General features: G+C 39.0%; 2 protein-coding genes across 5 annotated transcripts; one reads left to right on the forward strand and one right to left on the reverse strand.

Annotated features, from left to right (window-relative positions):
- Positions 1-9,140: 9,140 nt before the first annotated feature.
- amigo1 (adhesion molecule with Ig-like domain 1) lies at positions 9,141-16,112 on the forward strand. Of its 2 annotated transcripts, none has more exons than XM_057356989.1 (2): positions 9,141-9,616; positions 10,338-16,112. In XM_057356989.1, exon 2 carries the CDS (start codon positions 10,448-10,450, stop codon positions 11,924-11,926), a length of 1,479 nt encoding a protein of 492 aa, XP_057212972.1. In that variant the 5' UTR covers positions 9,141-9,616; positions 10,338-10,447; the 3' UTR covers positions 11,927-16,112. The 2 variants fall into 2 exon arrangements, with proteins under 2 accessions (XP_057212972.1, XP_057212974.1); XM_057356991.1 differs by lacking the exon at positions 9,141-9,616 and adding an exon at positions 9,702-9,910.
- Positions 16,113-16,219: 107 nt separating this feature from the next.
- On the reverse strand, positions 16,220-22,659 carry atxn7l2b (ataxin 7-like 2b). Of its 3 annotated transcripts, none has more exons than XM_057356986.1 (10): positions 22,317-22,659; positions 20,294-20,374; positions 19,901-20,210; positions 19,610-19,815; positions 19,353-19,435; positions 18,906-19,108; positions 18,631-18,802; positions 18,234-18,355; positions 17,008-17,731; positions 16,220-16,594 (listed from the first exon to the last, which is right to left on the reverse strand). In XM_057356986.1, exons 1-10 carry the CDS (start codon positions 22,441-22,443, stop codon positions 16,577-16,579), a joined length of 2,046 nt encoding a protein of 681 aa, XP_057212969.1. In that variant the 5' UTR covers positions 22,444-22,659; the 3' UTR covers positions 16,220-16,576. The 3 variants fall into 3 exon arrangements, with proteins under 3 accessions (XP_057212969.1, XP_057212970.1, XP_057212971.1); XM_057356987.1 differs by lacking the exon at positions 22,317-22,659 and adding an exon at positions 22,154-22,304; XM_057356988.1 differs by lacking the exons at positions 20,294-20,374; positions 22,317-22,659 and having other exon boundaries at positions 19,610-19,834; positions 19,901-20,127.
- Positions 22,660-22,968: the final 309 nt, after the last annotated feature.

Here is a 22,968-nt window from a genome sequence, read left to right on the forward strand (position 1 = left end):
AAGTATCTAACAAACGCGAGCGTCTCTTATTAAAAACCCTTTCGACGCATCTGCAGCAGGCACGTATTTTGACATGACGCAACACACACATGACGGGCTAAATACATGTTTTGCCGAGCTTCGCATTACTTCTTCCCCTGAAGAGGAGTCACGGATCGCCACTGGTTTGTACTCACAATAAACTCATTGTACCCACTTTTGAATCTGCGTGTTTCACTACCCTGACATATACAGGTCTGACAAAATACTTTTTTTTTCACCAGTTTCTCCAGTTTTCATTATCTGCAAATAAATGCAGATAGACAATTTTTATTAGAAATTTTGGAGAAATATTGTTTGTGGTTCACAGAATGAAACAAAAATTATAATTTTAACTAAACACATATACATTCAGAAAAACTGTGTTAAAGTGGTCCCTTAATTTTTTCAGCGGCTGTATATTTTTATTCCGCCCTAGTGGAGGTCTGTACATGTCATTGCTGCAGATGTATATGACACACTGAAAAGAAAATTCATTGTTGGGTTTCTCACACCAGTGCCACATGTTTGTTTATGACATGTTCAGCATCTGCAGGATGGGCTTCATTAATCCTGCAATTAGTCGGATAATCTTGTAAATCCACAGGAATCTGAGCCATCCGTCAGTACACTGGTTTATTATGCAATAATCAATATAACGTGTTGACTGTGATCTTCAGTCATCACACACTTGATGCAGTTTAAATGTCATGCGTGAGAGTGATGCATGCTGGGAGGCACAGAGAGACATAGGCTCACTAGAACAAACACTTGATCTGAGTATTAGTGGACAGAGCCATTGCGTAACTGAACAAGACGCTCAATCATTATGTGGGGGTGGAGTCAATGCAGTCACAAACTGCAGGAGAATATCAGCTGGCTCATTGCTCTGTAACTTTTTGGCAGCAGACCATCTGCCATTGTTAAGAAGCACAAGAAGGATCAGAATGAAAATTTAAATGATGGACAGTCAGACAAGGATTTAGGGGTTATTTGATGGGTAAAATAGATTAAATATAGCAGACGTCTAGATGAAGCATCTCAATTTATATGTTTTTTTGTTTATCATATACAGTTTTTGCAGTGGTGTAGTCCTAACAAAATAAGTGGTGTACTATACTACAACCATAAACCCGACCTCAAATGGCCAAAAGACAGGGGTCAGTGTGTTTGTTTTTCTAGTAACACGTGACAATTATTTCAGTTAAATATTTACGCATAATTCTTCACTTATGCGTTGAATATGAAGTTGTAGAATTGGAAAAAATAAGTTGGTGAAAAAGGTTGGAAAAAACAGGTTTATGCCAGTAGGCCTACCGTTGACCACAATACAATTATTTTTTACAAAACATCATATCTTTTTAACACATCACATATACAAGATTACGTAAGAACATATGCACGAATTTACAGAATACAGCTGTAACTTTGTCATCAATGCCATCTCTGTGTCAATAATTAATAATTGGGGAAGATATTAATGTATGAAGTAAATGTTGTGGTAAAAACAGATTACATTATTTAGGAAGTTTAAAATGACTGTAAAGGGAATGAGGATACAGAGAAAATGTAAGGATTCTGACTTGTGCGATTTTAAACAGTAGGGCGATGGAAGTGCTTTGTTTTATTTAATCGCGAGATATCAAAGATTCGCGATGCACTGCAACATCATAAAGAGATAAAGCAGCGCAAGAGAACCAGTGAATTCAGTGTCAACCTCTCTCGAGCCGGAGGCCCTTAACAGATGAGAGGAGCCACTTCCGGTGAGCGCCCTTTAAACCGGCTTTGACTAAAAGTGATCCGTTTTATCAATATTACCTGACGGTTCAGCGGGACTCTTTCAGTCACTGACGGGACGAACTCCTCGCTGGCGCGCGGCCAACACTGAAGATGATGCGCAGCATGCGCTTGAGGTGGTTGTCGGAGGCGGGACCGCGGAAAATGTGTGTATTTTCTTAAGAAATGCACCAATTGTATGAACGAATTGTGAACGCTATACAGTTAATGGGAAAGCAACCACAAAAGCAGCTTGGAGACGTTAAGCAGGAGAACAAGTGGGTATACGCTAATATAGATCTTCAGAAGTCGTTACACGCAAACAGCGCTGTGGAAAAAGTAAGCATACGGCGTATGCGTGCGTATGGCCCCGACTACACTACACCACAGAGTTTTTGTGATGTTATGAGAATTCTGGATCCTGAACCAAGGAGTGTATCATGTTATTTGTGTCTAGGCCTGTATAAGTTAGATTTTTATATCAATAACCTGATGGAAAATAACAAATAAGTAAAATATGAAATACCAAAAAAAACAAAAAAAATAATACTTATTCAAATAAGAATAAATGATGACATCTTTTGTCATTCAGAGGCGAACTATCCCTTTAAGATTACCAAGAAGGTGTGCACCATGCAGACATTGGCTACACAGTATCAAATGACAGACAACCTGCAACTACTAACACCTCGCTGACGTTAGCATTGTAGTCTGGTGATTCTTCAGTAACCATAAACCCCCTAATGCTGAATGAATAGATGGGATATTCTGCACTCTAAGACACTCCCTGCTCTCTCAAGTTTCCATCTGTAAATCTGCCCACATCTGCTTCATTATTCAAGCCTGGTGTTAAATAAATAAAGAGCACAGAGAAACGGCGGCTTGAAACAAAACACTGAACTCTGCCTCTGATTGAAACCATCAGGACAAAGTATCATTGTTTTTCACATTTGTTTGTATCTGTCAAATTAAGCACCTGCTAAACTCACAGAGGGTGCATACATTTCCAGTTGTTATGCAGGTGTTGCTCTTTAACCATGTGCAATGCACAATATACAAATGGATTTAAGGCACATTTGACTCTGGACCACAAAACCAGTCATAAGGGTCAATTTTTCAAAATGGATTTTTATACATCAACTGAAAGCTGAATAAATAAGCTTTCCATTGATGTATGGTTTGTTAGGACAATATTTGGCTGAGATACAACTATTTGAAAATCTATTTGAGGGTGCAAAAAATCTAAATATTGAGAAAATTGCCTTTAAAGTTGTCCATCAGAGGTGCTGTAGCAGACCATTGCCAAGAAGAAACAGGTTTGTTTTAACACTCTATTGCTCGGTTTCACAGACAACGCTTAAGACTAGTCCCAAACTAAAATGAAAGTTTGAGTTGTCTTAACTGAAAATAAACTGCACTGACATACCTTAAAATATACCACTGCCAATGCTTTGTTTCAAGATGCACACCAATAATGTTTTTACTGAGGCATTTTATGAAAGCGACTTAAATATTCTAATTCCACTAAGGCATAGTCCTGGCTTAAGCTAAGCCTTGTCTGTGATGATGTTGTGGAGAGTATAGATGAACCCTAAGTGGAAATTTTAAGCTTTATACCAGTGGAGTGAAGTTTGTAGCTGTGTTTCCGGACATTTTTGTTTGTGATTTTGCGGCATCCACTCACTCAAGTTTTGATATGTTTACAGTAGGAAATTTACAAAATGTCTTCATGGAACATGATCTTTACTTATATCCTAATGGTTTTTGGCCCATACAAAGTATTGTTGGCTATTGCTACAAATATACTGCGTGACTTAAGACCGGTTTTGTGATACAGGGTCAAATATATATTTATTCACAAAAAATGTGACCCATTCTGTAAAAACCAGGCTAAAATCCCCAAATCTAATTATGAGATTAGGAGCATCAAAGTTTGATTTCAATTATTTATTTCAAAATGATTTCAATCTTTGACATGGACTTCAGACAATCAGACAATATTAAACACTGTTAGATGTTGCTGTAGATTTAGCAGCACATTAATGTAAAAATGCACAGTACAATTCTGCATTTCTACATTACAGTAAAATACTGCAGTTCGTAATGCATTCTGGGTCATTTTGATTGAGCAGGAAAATTTTACAGTAAATTTAGATCTTGCTGTAACCTTGCTGTAGCCTTGCTGTAATATGCATGGCAATAATACAGGATTGCTGTAAACTGCGAAAGTGCCCCACCCATCATCAAGTCACACAGAGCACAACTCCTGGCTGCAGCTGAAGGAGGACGTTAGATTTCTGGTAGTTTGGTAAGTTTATTTTATTTTATGTGTTTACTGCAAACTTATATCATTTAGTTTTAGTATTTTGCACAATAGTTTGTCACTGTATTATTTTAAATGTGGACTGAGACAGAAAAGTTTGCTAATGAAAGTTGCAATCTCCCTCAGAAATGAAACCTATAGAGTTAGGTGTAAATCTGCTGCTAAACCAACTTTTCACATCTTAATCAATGGATATATGGCTATTTTAACCAAATTAGGGTTTTGGTTAGTTTATTTTCTGTGGAATTGTTTGAAGTGTGATTACAAAGGTAAGCAAGGTAAAATGACTGTATTTGTTATTGGATAAATGCCTGTTTGTGTTTAAATATATTGGTTGCATCTCCTTTTAAATGTAAAAAAAAATACTGTTAGGATATATATATTTTTTTTTTCAGTAACACTTACAATAAGGTTACATTTGTTAACAGTATTCATCTTAATACATTTCAACATTTGCCAATACATTTTAAAACCAATTTGTCTCTGTTCACATTTAATATGCACAATTAATATGTATTAACTAACATTAACAAATATTATTAAAGCTAAAAAATAATGTTTTAGCTTTAGTAATAGCATTAGCATTAACAAATGTTAAATAAAATCTTATAGTGAAGTGTTACTGTCACGGATGTGGCAGGAAGAACCCAAGCGCAGGCAGGCGGTGAAGGGGTTAACAAGACTTTATTTTACTAACAAAAAACAGAACCAAAAACACCCACAATGGGGAAAAACTAAACTAAGAAAATATATATATAGATAAAACAAAAACTTCCCACGAGGGGGCACGACAAAACAAGGTCAAAAATGATAAGAATAACAAAATACAAACACTAGACGGGGAACAGGATCAGGAACAAGACACGAGACTGGGTAAGCAACATACGTACGAGGCACAAGGCATACATGGAACAAACACAGTACAATACACGAGCACAGGACAAAGAAACAAGAGGGTATAAATAGAGAAGACAAACGAGGGATAACGAGCAGGGCAGGTGTAGAACATCAAACACTCAGGGAAAGATAACGAGGAAACGAGATGGCGCGAACAGAGACGAGACACTGGAAAAACACATGAGAGGTAAAAACAAACATCTCATGGCCTTCCCACATAAAACCCAAGGACTCTGCCCCGATCCCACCACACGACTAGAATTTCATAAACAAGACGGTGGGACCCTGACAGTTACTGAATTTTCTTTCACCATTTCCTGCACAATTTGTACTTATTTTTATGGCTTACATAATTTGTTATATGTGTCTTTTTTGTGTTACAGTCAAACTGTTGCTTGTTTAGCTGGATTGGGTCATCTGTAAAGTTCCCAGGCAAGTCATCCCAGGTTTAGGATATCCAGCTAAGACTGCAAGTCATGCAGTTTCTCGACTACATTTCAATGAAATGATTTAATAAAAATATTTTTGATACAAACATTGCTTGGATTGCCTTTTGATTCATAATGTAATTCTGAAGTATAGTAGTTTTACAATATTAATAACTATATATTTATATACTTACTTATATAATATATAATATTATTAGTAGTCATTATTGCAATAAGTAATAATTAATAGTAATGTGTCAATATACTGTAGGTATTACAGTTAATTACAGTATTATAAAAATGCAGTACAAATAGACCAAAATTCTAAAATACAGTTAATATACAGTAAAGTACCGTTTTGTAGCTATACAGTATTATTTTATGTACCGTATAATCTATTATAGTACAGGTACTGTAAATTGAAATACAGTAACTTGCTGGCAACCGTGCTGCCAGTTACTTGCTGGAAAAATAGATATCAAGATTATATTTTCTCTACATTATGTAGGATGATTTTATGCAGAAAACCGTAAATCACAAAAAATTACTCAATCTGGGTTTTCACATGCAGGGTCACAAATGTTTTAAAACATCTCTCTCTCTCTCTCTCTCTCTCTCTCTCTCACACACACACACACAAAAAATCCAGGTACTAAAAAATGTAAATAAATCCTTAAGAACTGTTCACCTCTGATGGCCAGTCAGAATTCATTTGCCAGGTACAAAATGTACAAAAGCTATCATGGCGGTCCCCTTTAAAAAGGTACTAATATGTACCGTTTAGGTACATACAGTATATGTATACATTTAGTACCAAAAATAAACCTTTGAGGTATTCTAATATGCAATCTTTAGGAACAAAAGTCTACTTTTTAAAAGGGTACCAGTGACAGCCTTTCTATCTTTTTTTCTGAGAGTGTATGATAAAGAGCATTTCGCTACTTCCGAAAAGTGCTGCACATTCTACCCTGTAAATTACTAAACTAAAAGCAACAATCTCAGCTCAGAAATATCCTCCTCAAGCTGACCTATAGAGAGTGGTAGTCTGAGACTCATTAAGTCAAATGTTTATTTTCACATATGCTTACAGACCAACCACTGACTGAACCAGAGATGAGTGGGAGAGGGAACTAAGTCTAGCAGTGCGCATCTCTTAGTCAAACTTTTCTGGCATCATGTCTTTGAAGCAACCTACTCGAGCAGAGGGCCAGTGATAACAGCTAGGTCCAAAGAGCAGGTGCACAGCTCTCTCCAGCTGCTTGAACAAATCGCAGTTATTAGCTGAGGGTGGAGACGACTCTGCCAGGCGGCTGCTGACTTCCTGCCTGTCCTAACTAATGGTCCCTCATAGAGCTAATCATGTGGAAAACAAGAACAAATAAATCAGAAACAGCGCTGCACAGTGACATGCGTCGACATTTTTCGCTCAGCGTCTGTTCGACAGAGTGCTTATTCAATCATTGTGCAAAAACACAAGGCAAAAAAGCCTCAAGGGTTCACCTCCATCCTGGTAGCCCTCATACCAAGCAGCAAGCGTTGAGAAGTGAAAAGTGCCAGGAGATTTGAGCACAGATAATCCATTAAGCATTTGCTATTAAGCGTTAGCTGCTTCTTGAGTTCCTAAATGCACTCTGAACCGAATCCACAGCTTTGAGAGATCTTGCACAAGGCGGGCCATAAATGAAGACGTCTCAAAAGAGCTGGCAAAGCCACAAGCTTAACCCAATGTATACAAGAAATAAAAAATCCCCACATTTTTGCAACAGATAATTCTGGATCGTTTAGCAACTTATTGACTGAACTCTCCCTTCTTTTGTGAATACTGCAGAAGGGGAACTGCTCCCATGAATAAAGCACCTGCTACGCTATTGTTACCCTCGTCAGTCTAATTATATTATAAATAACCACCACTTGTCTTTTACTTAGGAGTTATGTATTATTCACACTGTCTTGACTGTTGTTAGAATGCAACAAGCTCTTTATCAGCTAAATTAATGTAAGAACCAGAATGAGATGCACCAGATTTGCTCATGAAAAAGGACTTGAGCATTTCTGGAAAATCTGTTCATTAGTCTTATCTTAATAACAGACATTCCTTTTTTTCATAAAAAACATATATGAATATAAACTTGTCACATATTTTCTCTTACATGCATGGTCAAGCAAAGCTTGATTTGTTATTATACTGCAACGGATATCAAATGCACCTGTCAGAGGCGAAAGAATGTGTATACTATCTGTGTGTGCCTGCCAGGTGGGGAACAGATATTGACTAAAGCTCTGTTTACCAACGTGGAGAGATCACAGGGATTTGTTGTCAGTTCAGCATCACAAGCTATTGTTAGAGGAATGAGTAATTGTTGGAGAGCAAGAACGGAAAAAAAGACAATCTCACAGTTCACATACTGTATTTCAAGGATAGTTTATAATCAATCATCTTTTACGCTGAGTTGCAATCTTAAATGTTTCTGACCAAGTTCTTATTGTCTTATTGTATGTTTCGTTGTCTTCCTTGTAAACCCCAGCTAAGCAGACATCCCAACAACAATCAGAGGGTAGGCAACCCGGCCGCCACGGCTCATGTAAAACCACAACAGTTGCCAGGCAACACTGTTCCCTCCACAGCAGGAGCAGGAGTCCAATAGAACATTAATAATTCTGTGCACAAATGCACTGGACTGCTGGAGTCTGCCAGTATTTTACTGTATTGGTTAATTACGCATGAAAGTGACTGCATGAAATTCTTCAGTTCATCTGGACTAATGGAGGGGTTAATGGAGGATCAGTCTCTGTCTGTGAGGGGGACTGTGATTGGGTCTTCCAGAATATTTCCCAGGCATAACATGTACTCAAATAATTCAAATTATTCTACTGACAGGTCTTACTCTTCATGTCTGTTCTGATCTTGAGTACAAATTTCACCTGTTTCACATATAGGACAGACACAAAGACATTCTCTCCGGGTTGGAATGTATTTATTTTAGGATGACAAATTACATGTAGCACGAAGAATGTGATGAATTCTCTATTCCCATTCCGTATTGACGCTATAATCAATAAAAGCAGTTTATTCTGATGCACCTGTAATTTTAAGTAATGAGAGATTGATTTATTGGATTTTTCCTTTAGTGTGCAGCATCTATTGCCCACCCACGGTGATCACCTCTGTTCTCTGGCTGGTGATTTATGGATCAGTTCAAAGGCGTCACATCCACTGGAGAGAGAAACTGATACAGAAGAGCCAAAGAGAAAGAGAGAGAGAGAAATAGAGGTAAACTTTGGATGCTGTACTGCAGATGTCAGCTGCTATTCTTTACTGTCTAAAACACGAATTAAGCCTTCCAAACAGATGCTATCATAAATCAAACAAAGTCATACTATTGATATGGGCATAAAAAGAGGAGCTGCAGAGCTGAAACACCCATATCAGATATCGGAAAGAATGAAGATGTATGCTATATGGTAAATTAGTCTTGCTGGTCTATGCTGGAGTTATGCTGAATCATTATTTATGTATGGCCTACAGGCTGCATTAATGTACATTTATTTTTATTCATATGACGTTGTTTTAAAGAGCAGGCCGACATTTTTAAAATACTCAATAAGCTAATGCAGTCACGTATGCAGGAGTGCAATTACAAACCTGCAGGAGTGTCAATGTCGGCATAGTCCGTAATCCTGTGGGAGAGAATTAAATTTACTCACTTGCTCAAGAGATTAATAGAATTTGTTACAATCGTCTTCGTCTAGTTTTGTGCCACTTTTAATTGTACTTAGCGTTGAAATCCATGCATGACTTTGTATAAAGTTATATGAAGCTATACATTAAAATTAAAGCGTTCACTTAAAGGAGCGCAAATGTCGAGAAATGGATTCGGAGAGCGGACCTTTGAATCACTGGTGTCTGACACCAGCAAGGCTAACAAACAGCAGTAATGATTTCAAAGGTGCGTATGTGAGATATTATGTGCTTTCTCTATGCAGACTCGCACTTGAGTGTTTCTCTGAGCAGGTCTGCTCATGCGCTCCTGGCGGCTGATGCATATGGGGAGATGCTGCTGAAATGAGGTGCGCGCGTTGCGGCTGCTTTATTTACACACAACTCGCACCGCATCGTCTTATGATATGGACTTTCCGAAGGGATTGTTATTGCTCCGCGGTGATACATCTCGAGGTTAGTACTCAGACCTGGCGTTGAGCAAGTCTGTTTCTTTACATAATCTTTACACTTGCGCATTTAATGTTCTGTCGGCGCGTCTGTCGTCATTTTCGCTTCGCGCTCGGGCTGGAAGCGTTTTATTTTCACCTTCGGAGACTACACCTCTTCTTCGTCGTTTCCGTTTTTCATGTTCTTTAAATGGGAAAAACATGACATACGGATGTGATGTGCAATGGATAAAATTTATATGAGCGATGGATTGTGTTTTTGAGGTCTTGAAATGGGATGTTATGGGCACGCGATTATACGGTGATGTATTTGGCAGTTTTTGTGAATTGTGTTTTTTATCCCAATGAAATCATTGGGGACTGCATGCATGCATACGGTAATGGTGCAATGCTACACCGTGAATAACACGAGTCCGTAGAGGCCATAACACGGATCTCACCACTTAAAAATAGGCTACTTTTTTCCCGGGACGGTTTATTAAATTATCATATTATTGCAATTTCATTAAATTTCAATAACATTTTATTTAAATTGGGTAAAAAATATACCAGTTTTACGTTTAGATTTTGCGCTGTGTGCCAATATGTGAATGAACAGGTTTGAGCTTGTTTGTAAACCTCTGCAAGCGCGCGCTTGTCTTGACAATACAGCATTCGCTTTCATTCATGTTATCATAACTCTGTTTGTGAAAAGTATATAAAAGCCCTTGTTTTTCTTTATATTGCAGCTTTAAATGTGCAACGGGATCGTTTCCACAAGCTGTTCTTCCAAACACTGTGAAAAGGATTTAAACAAAAGTGGATTTTTGTGACTTCACATTTTACCTGCGTGTCAGAAATGCCCCCTTCTAATAAATGGTGCGTCAGGTGGGCTGTTTGCTTGTCCTTTGTTCTTGCACTGATCCCCTGGGCAAGGGGATCACTGAATTGTCATAAAATGTGCATATGCGCCAGTAACATTGTAAGCTGCTCCAAGGTGAACTTGACCGGAGTCCCGAACGACCTGCCCAACTACACGTCTGTGCTCGATCTCAGCTTCAATAATATAAGCGGACTGCGTGCACAATGGACCAAGCACAAACTGCCTAACCTCCACAACCTTTTACTTAGCCACAACAGGTTGAATTTTCTCTCCTCCGAGGCTTTCGTTTCCGTAAAGCAACTGCGCTACCTGGATCTCTCGTCCAACCTATTACGACAGCTGGATGAGTTCATCTTCGAGCCCCTGATCCACCTGGAGGTCTTGCTGCTCTACAACAACCACATCTCGCAGATCGACCGCACTGCCTTCACAGGTCTTATTAGCCTACAGAAGCTCTACCTGAGTCAGAATCTGGTGTCTCGGTTTCCTTCGGAACTGATCAAGGACAAGAGCCGACCGGAGAAGATGAGCCTTCTGGACTTGTCTTCCAATCGGATCAAAGTTCTCCCCATCGCGGATCTGCAGGCCTTACCGGCCTGGGTGAAAAATGGCATGTACTTCCACAACAACACTCTCATTTGTGATTGTGAGCTGTACAGTTTAATGGCTCACTGGTATATCCGACGGCTCAATTCGGCTGTGGACTTTAAGGACGACCTTACCTGTGTGCATCCTAGCCCTGATAAGCGAGTGCTCCGTGTGTATGATCTGAATACTCATATAAACTGCAGCACTTTTAAAGAAACAGATGAAGAGGCTTATTTGGAGCAGACAATCACCCTCAGATGTGATACTCGACATCAGGACATGTCCAAGACCTGGATGCTACCCGGAAATGTAATACTCACCCCTGGCAATAACCAGAGTTACAAGGTTGACAAAGATGGAAGCCTTAAGATAACATCAATAAAACCTGAGGAATCAGGAGTGTACACATGCTTCGCCGTGAGCGAATACCTCAATGAAACGCTCTACGTGGTGGTGAAGGTTCACAACTTCACCATCAATGGCAACAATGACTCCCTCAACACAGCTTACACCACACTGGTCGGCTGCTTGGCTAGCGTGGTCCTGGTCCTTATCTATCTCTACCTGACACCCTGCCGCTGTTTCTGTTGTCCAGATCAAGGCAAATCGAAGAACCTTCACGAAGACAGCATCCACTCCTCCATGCTGAGCGTCACTCCGACGCACGAGGACATGGCAACCAAAGCAGAGCTCAACAGGCACGTGGCCTTCATTGACCCCAAGGACCTGCAGGGACAGAATGGAAAGGTGAATCCAAAAGGTGAGGAGGAAGTGGATGAGGAAGCCATGCAGGGAAAAGGAAAAAGAAAGAAATCTGTTGCAGACTCAATTAGTTCAGTCTTTTCTGACACTCCCATTGTAGTCTAAGGAAAGGCTGTTTACGTTAGACATAGCCAACTGTGATGGATGTGAATCTCGGATGGACAAAGAGACAGAAACAGTTCTGCCATCCTCAGTGTTTGGCTGTTTCTGCAAAACGTTTCCAGCATTTTGATCTGTAGCACTTAAGTATATACTGTGAAAAGGTCTTGCCATATTAGTGGACTCTAAACTTGGAACGTTTAGATGTTCCTGGGAGTTTAGGCCCAACTAGCTGTAGTCTGAAACATATGAGGTCAGAAATTTCTCAACCATCAGAATGAAGAACTGCTAGGTTTCCAATTGATAATAGATTGAATATAATCATTAACATCATAAGCATGAGCTTTGCAGACTGCTAATGTTAAGAATAGAATGAATGCCCTTGTAGCTAATAGATCATATTTACCACTTGTAATGCTAACTGACCAGCCTTATCACTTTATGTAAGCCATATCCAGTTGGTCATTGCAGGAGGAGAGCAATGCACTACCGCATTTGAGACTCACAGGAATTTAGATGGAAAAACAAATAGATAGTTTTTCTGCTACTATGGCGGATTAGAAGGCCGTTTTGAAGGAGTCGAACACTGAATAAGCTTTCTGGTCATTTTAAACCTGCTTGCATAAATATATCCCTTCAACTATGTAACACACATACCCATAATTCAATGACATTTATTTGAGAATTTTAGAGAAAAATAATTCTTATAACTGTCTTTTTGAAATTATTTATAGAATTAGCCTTTTAACAGATGACTATTTGCCACTACTGGACCATGACTGAAGAATCAATATTTGTTTCCTGGCGAAACTGGTTTGGCTCTTTAAATCTAGACTAGTATGTAGCTGAGTATTTTAGACGTGAACATTCATCATTTTTATTTAAATGTTGGATAGCAGTTGCCATTTTAAAAGAACTGATATCTACAAGTTCAAAACAATTTTTATTGCAATGGCTGCCCCTCGCATGACAGGGATAGTTCAACCAAAAATTTCAACAAAATTTCTCTGTTCTGCTGAACACAAAGGAAGATATTTGGAAGAATGTCAGTAACCAAACAGATTTCATCCCCCATTTACTGCCAGAGTAGGGAAAATAAATACTATGGCAGTAAATAGGGAATTCGATTGGTTTGGTTACTAAGTGACATTCTTCTAAATATCTTCCTTTGTGTTCAGCAAAACAAAGAAAGTTAAACAGGTTTGGACCAATCTGAGGGTGAATAAAAAATGACAGAATGTTAATTTTGGGGTGAACTATCCCTTTAAACATGTCAGATCTGCTCACTCTCAGCCACTTAATCTGTCATGACAACCAGCCAGTGACATATTACCAAAATGCTAATGAAATCTTTTAATAGAATGAGGTGTCCATCTGCCTGTGTTTTCTTCTCTAAAAGCTAAGATGATTTGAGGCTGGATTCAAAAGCAAAAACCATTTCAGACCTCATTTCAGTTGTGCTGCAGTTTGCACTTATGATAGTCATTGCTGACTCATCCATTGTCAAAAGGAAAGTCATTTTTCTGGAATACACGGAGAGCCAATGTAATCTTCACCTGATGACAAGCCAAAGGCAGAGGGAATTTATTTATTAATTTGAGAAGTTCTTGAACATCTTGAAATATTTCATATTTCTTCCGCAGAACACAAAAGAAAATATTTTGAAGAATGTTGGTAACCGAACAGTGGCGGTACCCATTGTCAAAATGAAAGTCATTTTTCAGGAATCCATGGAGAGCCAATGTAATCACCTGATGACAAGCCAAAGGCAGACGGAATGTATTTATTAATTCTTGAATTTCTTGACATATTTCTTCCGCAGAACACAAAAGAAAAAATTTTGACGAATGTTGGTAACCGAACAGTGGCGGTACCCATTCACTTCTATGTATGGACACGAAACTATATGCAAGTCAATGGGTACCACCGTTGGTCAGTTACTAACATTCTTCAAAATATCTTCTTTTGTAGAAAATCGTACAGGTTTGAAATGACAAATAATGACAGAATTTTCAGTTTTGGGTAAACCATCACTTTAACAAACGTCAAATATTTTGATGAGTTGACTGGCCAGTTTTCTCTCCTTTTAAATCATTTCAACAGGCATATAGAGGGCTTACAAAGACGCTTTATTTGCATAACCAATATAATAGGAGAATGTTATGAATCATGACTTAACAATGTGTAAAGTTTTCTGGCTGTGTTTAGGGTGTGACACTCGCTAGATCCATCCCAACGACAACAGATGCGTTGTCTTAAAACACACACAGCGGATGGTTTACATGTATATCAACCAGACCTGGTGTTCTCAGTTGTAATCCAAGAATGAGATATTTTAGAACACCAGTAGACCAAACAGTGATGTCACAGAGAACCAGAGAACCATACGTGGATTTTCTGTAGATACCCTGTGCCATGCATACATTCTGGACTCATAAAATCAATTGTTAAGCATATCCTATGTGTAAAGGCTCCGATTCGGTTGAGACAGTCTTTCTCCTCCGACCTCTTTCCCTAGTTAATTACATCCTGTTTTCTGAACAAGAGAGAGATTTGGTGAAGCAATTAAATGTTTGATAGGTGGATGAACTCACAAACAGTATTAACTCAGGGAGTGGGAATGACAGATAATAACAGCTATGGCAGACTGCAGTTATGGTCCCTTACAAGTCTCTCCAGCTGCGATCCAAAATTAGTGTAGAGAGGAGGGAAAGAACTTCCCATCACGAGCCCTGTGGGAGGAGGGTCAGAGATCTCTGCGGTCGACTCGCTAAGATCTTTCTTGCAAGAGATGGAAGAGCAGCAGCTTTCACCCCCTTTGTGTGTTCTTCTAAACTGTGCGTCCTTGGCTATTTTGCTATGAGTTCTCGTGCAAGACCAACGCTCATTACTCAGCATTTGACAGTACATCTGTGCTTTGTATGTTTTTACAGTGTTTATGAGATCGTGTCATTTTGGGTAGCTTTTTCCCTCGAGGTTCCAAAGAGGCTGAATTCCTTGTGGTTCTGTGTATTGTTGTTCCTATACAGTTGTCTAGATTCCAGTTGTGGCTATATTGGTAAACATATTTTAATGACACTGACTGTAAATGTCTTTTTCTGTCATGTTGTATTTTGAAATCTGATCACTTTTTGTCTATATGTTGGTATTTATGGACATACGTTGAGAAGTCTGTAGATTAAAAGTCATGAAGCCAGGTTAGAATGTTGAACTTTCAAAATACTTTAGAAATGGAGAATATTAGATATAGTGTATCCGTTCATCATGTTGAAGGTGATGTGTGTAATTTGTTTGATCCTAAAATACTTTCTCCTAGTCATTCGTGAGTTGATTTCCCTAAAAAATGTAAACAGTGTTGTGGTTATAAAACATTGCTCCGTTTTTTGAGCATTTTGACCAGCCCAACACGGTAACATTGGCTCAACCAACAGCATGAGTTTGGGGCAGGACTATCCGTTGACTGTCTAATGGCAAATGGGGGAAACAGCACACTTCATCTTTTGCATATGGACTTTTAGAAGATCATTGTCAGAATTGAAAACAATTGACTATAAAAACATGATTCTGGGTTTGTTTTCTAACAGTGATAATAATCTAGATTTGAGTAGATACCCAGAAAAAAATCTGTAGTTTTGTTTTGTCGTTTTTTGAAACGGAACAAAATTTACTAGAAGCACAGTAATGCAGACATATCGATGCCAGTTCTTGATATAATTATTACATAAACTGTTTAAACTGTAAAAGCTTTAGACTCCTCTACTTGTGGTCTCTGAAAGCAGTCGGGAAACATTGTTTGTTAGGTTCGACATTAGAACTTACTGTAAAATCTTGAATGTCAGAAGACTGACTGAGTTTTGGGTGGCACATATGAAAATTCCTTCCTCTCAATGGTAGGTTCTTGTAGAAAAGTATTATTTATGAATAATATAAAAACCTTAATAAAAAGTGTATTATACTATTTTTTTGTCGAATGCTTTCTGTCCAATGTCATATGTTATATTTCTGTAAAACATCAAGTAATGGTCACTACAAACTGCTGTTGCACGGAAAAATGAAAGATAAACATTTTTTTAAGAACTCTTACATTCCAATGAAAGAATAACAGCATACAGTTTTGGGACCTGAGGGTATTCCAAAGACAGAATTTAAATGTTTGGCTAATATGTACCTTCAAAGGTATATAGTTTACCCAAAAATAAAAATCATTCACTAATCCTCATGTCTTCCCAAACCTGTATGACTGACTTTCTTCTGCAGAACACAAAAGAGGATATTCTAAAGAATTCACAAAACCATAAAGACATTTCTAAAAAATATATTTTTAGTGTTCAACAGAAGAATTATATACAGGTTTTCAATGACATATTGATTTTCGTTGGGTCGCATATGTACAATTAGAATGTCTAGTGCCATCTAGTGGTGGGATCAATAATCTCCATTCATTTACAACGAGAAAACAAACATGTTGGAGTTTAGCAGCATAAAGAAGATCATGAGGTATTGAGTTGCAGGTTACCCACCTATACATTCACTCACATATAAATATAGGATACAAAAGCATATATACAGTCCTCTATAGTCCATCATGTGCATAATGTCTGTGGCAAATACATGGCAGTAAGCCTGTGCTTCTGGAGCAGTTTAAGGCAGACTCCCTCAGTGAAGAAGCTTTGGCTGTCAGGAGAAAAGAGCAGATGGTAAGAAAAAAGATCTAAACTGAGCAGAGCCTCTGAATTAAACCTTGATGATTCATTTAAACAGACTATCAATCTGTGACTTCCTATGCTTGCCATTTTTCTGAACACTGCATTTTCATCCTTGCTCCAAGGATTTTTGAAACGTTTAAGACTCAAGTTTGCAAGTTATCTTTGAATTTTTTAAAGTATTTAAGTATTTTAAGTATTTTTATTTTAAGTATTAAGTATTTCATTTCTCCAACGTGTGAGTAAACATCTACCCAAATCTACCGGACATTTTGTGAAAGGGCAACTTGCAATAATTCTAATAATAATTCTACAATGATTTAATTTAACAAACAAGGCTTTGGCCTCTAAAATAAAGTTAAATGTGGAGCGTGAAACACATACCTTCTGTGCGCCAGGTTTTTTTGGCACAGTGTGAGAGTTTGAACCTGGTCTGCCATCTCCACCCCAGGAAGCCAGACTGGAGTGAGTTTGGGAAAGAGAGAAGAGGATGCTGGATTTTGGGGCACATGAAGTGTTTTTGGGAAGAGAGGCGCTGCTGGTCTTACGTTTCCTGCCTTTATTCTCATACCCCAGCGTCCTGTGATTCGGCCCTGAGGCTTCTCCTTCATCAGATTCTGAGGGAGGAGGAGAGGTCATGTGGGTGGGCTTTTGCTTGATCAGCCCCTTTATTTCAGTGGCATAAACTGATGGATGTGGTTTACTGCTAGGTGTGCCATTGAACGGTCCATGTGGAGATGACGTTGCGGTTCTGTACAAGATTTTGCCCTGTCTTGGCAATTCCTCATCCCCTAGGGGAGATTTCCGCCGCTTACTGGCTGTGGGACTATCCTGAAGCTCCCTGAATGTGGCCTGCAAAGATTGTTTCCTGGTCTGACCCACAGGGTTGCGTGGCCGACCAGGACCTGAGACTGACTGGGATTTTGTTGGTAGTTTGGAGGGGGTTGTTAAGTTTATAGGCTGGAGTTCTGATTTTCCTGAGGTGCTAGTCCTAAGAGAAGGGTTCTTATGGCTGGGACGTGAGCTGTTTGTGGCATTATTAGAATTGCAGGTGTTTGTGGTGACAAGGGGTTGATAAGAACATAGTTCTGAGACCTGAGGCATTTTCCTGCAGATTAAAGTTTTTTCATTAGAACAAACTAAATCTGGACGATTCACAGAGACAAAAGAGGAAATTCTAAACAAAAAAATTTAACCCTTGCATGGTGTTCATGTTTTTTGTTACTCATTTAATCTTTGTTAAAAATTTACTAATAAAGAAAATCTATCATATGGGTAAAAGAAAAACATGTTTATCTTGAATAAATAAAAATGTGGGGTTGGAAAAAAGAATGAATCACATGTTTTTTTGTAAACACTGACTCACAGACCTGAACCCCACACAAAGGTTAAAGCAATTCATAATTTACAATTTGACACTTCACCTCTGCAGTGTTTTTCTCAAAAATAATTTACTCATATCTTTGAAAATCTTTATGACTTATTTTCTTATAGCTTTGGAAGGACATAAGGATAAGTAAATAAAAACTGAAATTTCATTTGAGTGGACTTCAAATATTTACACAACTTGCTTAAGTTGAAAGCACACAAAATATTGTGAAGCGTCTTACTTCCACAGATAAGTGCTGAGGTGCTGCTCAATCATGGCAGTGAAAGCTGAGCGCAGGTGAAGCAGCCTTCTGTCGAACGCTAACATGCTACGCCCAAGTACACATGCTCCGAAGGTACAAAACTGTGTGGAGTGTGAGAAAAGGGACACAGATGTTTTCCATGTTTCAGAATGTGAAAGGCTATATTATTAAACAAAAACACATTTTACATCTAGTTCCTGTAGCTCATTTGGTAGAGCATTGCACAGCTCTAATGTCATGGGTTCAATTCCTTGCTTCAATCGCAAAGGAACATACTGAAAAAATGTATACTTTGAATGCACTATAGGACGCTTTGTATAAGTGTCTGCAAGACGTATAAATATTGCATATTAGGACAAAAATGAAATAAACATACCCCTAGGGGTTTCGGGTGGCAAATGCTCAAAGGCAGATGAACAAATTCTTCGCGGTTCTCATCATCATTCTCCTCACTGGAGAAACCCGCTGAGAGAGACTCCAACTGCAACTCCTCAGAGCGCATGACCTTCTGCTTCATTTCTACAGCACTGTCTGATGGAGTCATAGACCTGTGAACACACATTTAAAGGCCCTGTGAAACCTTATAAATAACTTTAATTCATGTGTCACATAGCATGTAAATCCTAAACTGTTGTCTACTGTCAGACCTACCTGAGAACAGAAGCGTTAGGAATTTGGCATTTGGAGTGCAGGGGAGTGCACTGAGATCCAAGCTGAGCAAAGCCTCCACCAGTAACCTCTTTGGGCAGAGGGGGGCGCTCTCGAGGCTTTGAGTTCATCTTTAGTTCTGTTACAAGCTGGTCAAAGGCTTTGCTCCTTCCCACCACCTTTCGGCGCTGGTGGACAGAGTGTATCTGTGACAGAGGAACAAACCCAGACAAATCTTTCATTTGTCACTCCAAACCTGTATGACTTCTTTTCTTCAGCAGAACACAAAAGATATTTAGAAAAACATTGGTAAACTCCATAACACTGGCCCCTCATGGACCTCTGACACATTTCTCAAAATATCTTTTGTTGTCATATACAAGTTTTGAATGATTTTCAAATGTATATGTTAATGTTGTATATATTTCTATAAAATGCCTTTATGCTTACATTACACGTAAGCAGTCTTGTGCACAGTTTCTTTCTCTCGGGATCCATCACCCCACAGTGCTTGTCCAAATCACAATCTTTCTCTAAAACAAACAAACAAACAAACAAAGAAAGCTCATTTAAATACTGTTTAAATAATGACAAAAATATCATCAAATTATATTTAACTGTATTTGCAAAATCCTAACAAACTCAGATACAGGAAGCAGTCATGCCACCTCTATTTTGATCCCAAAATGGCTATGTGAGACACTTACTAAGGACATTTTTGTAAGTTCTGCTGTATGTTCTTGTTCCATGATGGGGACTGTGAAAATCCAAACTCTTCTGGAGAGGTTTCTCAGCTGGTGGGAGTGCTTTTGGTGGAGTGGGTCCCCGATGGTGTGGGTCTCTGGGACCGGGGGTGGAAAAATGCAAAGGTGATGCAGGTGTTCCATGGAAAATGTTATCCACCTGCTGAATACTGGAAGAGGGATGACAGACTAAATGAGTGTTTAGAAAGTATTTCATGTGCGTGAGATTTACCCAGAGCTGGTTATGCTTTGCACCTGTGTACTTCACGCTGTGGTTTGGAGCGTCCCTGGTGGGGAGAGTGTGGTGGTGGGACTCGTGGGGCTCTGGCATCCTGGTGCCTCCTGTCTTGACCCTCACAGAGGCTGCCATGCTGGGAAGGGGGTTTACCCTGCTGGGGCCGGTCTGGAGAGCAGTTGGATGAAAGGCCGTAGAGCTTGCTGAAGGGACTATGTCGACTCTCACAATGTCTCTCAAAAGCTTGTGGTTTCACCAGCTGACCACAATGGATGCACACCACCAGGAAAAAGTCATCATGTGCTGGGCAGTGACCATATATAGACATGTCTGTAAGAGGAATAAAATGTTTCTAAATGAGATGACAAGTTCCATCTGTAGTTGGAGCTTGTGTCCTATTCTCACTGCAGTACCCTCTTTTTTAAGAGTAGTCGTCTCCATCTTTTTCTTCACATTTTTGCCGCACTCTTCCAGAGAGGTCCCTATAATAAGCACTGAAACAAACAGGAAGTGAAAGTAGGTCACACTCACATCTATGTTGAACGGCTTTCTTTAGACTTCGTCCTGTCATAATGAAAATGTGCTAAATTCGCAAATTCCGTCATGATAACTTCATCCTACTGCATTTATTCATATGTTGGATTTTAATCGTTCAGAACTGGCCTATTTACTCAGAGCTACTTAGAAGCGCTATTCATTTGAGTGAATGAGCCCTTAAATAGCTGACTCACTGGTCAGTAGGGCTGGGAATCGATTCCAAAACTAATCGATTCCTCGATTCCAAGGCGTTGAGAAAAGGTCTCTTTAAGAGCCTTCATAAGCGCAAGCCCCGCCCCTTAGCTGATGTCATTGGTCAACTAAATCACATTTGTTTCTTGTCTAAAACATCGCAGACTTCATAAAAAAACTGATGGATGAAGTCTAGAGCTGTGGAATGACATTAAATATTCTGCATCCATAAAAGCAAACGCTTTGTTTGCACACACAATGCAGATATAATTACATGTATCCACACATTTAACAAATCCTATAAATACGTTTGTCTTTTCACACGGACTGTAAACGGACCGTCTTCTCTTACTCTCGATGAGCTCAGAATGTGCGTGAAGAGAATTACATGTATATAAAGCACAGTCTCACAACATATTTACTTGGACGTCTGTTTAAAGCAGTTAAACCTGGACAGAACGTTTTCAACACATGTCTGCACTACTTGCATTTAACAGTAACATTAAAGTATTCTTACATATTTTAATACAATTAACTGATTATTGATCTGTCTATCTATATTCCTAAACTATGAAATTTGAAACCTAGTAATTTGACATGTGCTTTATTTTTGAAAACAGCTAGTAAATTAGATTATTAATGATATTATTAATGATACATTGGAATTGGAATAAGGCTTTTGTTACAAAAATAATAAACAATTAATACATGTAAAAAGTGATAGCTTAGAAAATTGTAATGCATTCAAAATTTGTATTTTTTTTATAATAAATAAAAATCTTTAGTAAAACAGGGAATTGAGCAGGAATCAAAAACTGCAACTAGGAATCGATTCTTTCGATTCCCAAACCAGGAATTGGAATCGACTCCAAAAAATTCAGAATCGAACAGCCCTACTGGTCAGTGTCATGACTACTGAACAAGGGAGCTGATTGAGACACAGGGAATGGCTGCGTCCAAAATCGCATACTGTGACAGTACGTACTGAATTTGAATAAGTACCTATCGGCCGTCAAAACAGTACGTTCTATATAGTATGAGTGGGAGTAGTATGAATACATTTCGGATATACTGCGTCCGCCATGTTTTATGGTCATGTGATGTGAACGGTATGCTCTTTGACCTGTGACGTATTAACAACAACCTACACGTGAGAGTTGATAAAAACATAATTTAGTCACGAGAAATTAATTTATTGGCACTTACATTAAAAACGGACGCCCGCCTTAAAGTTTTCCGATATATTTATTTGATTTACTTTGAAATTTGACCGTTGCTCAGCTCCCGTGGCATCATGGGATAAAGAAGTGTCCATCCGATTCACACTCACGAATCTCGGAGAAAGTAGTAGACCATCCGGGTATTTCTCGCCTACTGAGGTTTCGGACATACTATTCATGACTCATACTCGCCTGGTATAAAGTAAGGAAGTAGGCGATTTCGGACGCAGCCAATGTCTCTCTTTAGGCATATTACAAATTCGTTTGTGACACTGAACCTTTTAGGTAGGGGTCAAGCGTAGCGCAAGGACCTGGGAGATTTACCAAATGTACCGCGAGTCGGCGGCTCTAGGACCCGGTTGGTCCTTAGTTTGGTTCCCGGCGGTCGGAGTCGGCTTCTTTTGAAACAAATCCATTTCCTGTGCTCACAATGGACGTTTTGTGATTACAGACGAAGTTGTCAAGAGCTGGGGGTTGTTTCACTCACCCTCCGGTGTGGATAGGGCCACTTTGTCGATCCAAGAGGTCCAGCTTTGCCCTACAAAATCAAGAATGGAAATCCGCCGATCTAGGGCAGCCATTCCCGTTTCAGCGCGTGCACGTTCCGCCACCATCTAACTTAGAAGGTTGTGGCTAGAAGGGACACAGCTACGGCCGGAAATGGTTCACAACCTCGCCATATAATTACAATAAATTACATTAGTTAACGCCTACCCTAAACCTAACCTTACAATAAAAAATATATATATTAATCAACTATTGTCAGCGTGACAAAAAGAATGCGGTATTGAATTGCCTGTATCCCTTCTAGCCAAATCGATCTAGAGGGGTGCGCGTTCTACGTCATTTTGCGCGCTCACTCAATATCGCTCGTGAACGTGTCTTTTGTTAGATCATGTTAGCTAATGCATTTACTAATGTTAACAAATACAACCTTTCTGTAAAGTGTTAAGAAATGTTTTATTACACTTTTTACTTTGATTACATCCAACCTGATCTCACAGGAATGTCCGAATTCGTATTCAATTTTATTTATATAGCGCTTTTCACAATGTGCATTGTTCCAAAGCAGCTTTACAGGAGAAAAACTGAAAAACAGAAATTAGGTAAAACACAGCACAGTGCATGGCGTTCATAGA

This window comes from Triplophysa rosa, linkage group LG17, assembly GCF_024868665.1.
Source record: "Triplophysa rosa linkage group LG17, Trosa_1v2, whole genome shotgun sequence".
NCBI classification, from domain to species: Eukaryota; Metazoa; Chordata; class Actinopteri; order Cypriniformes; family Nemacheilidae; genus Triplophysa; species Triplophysa rosa.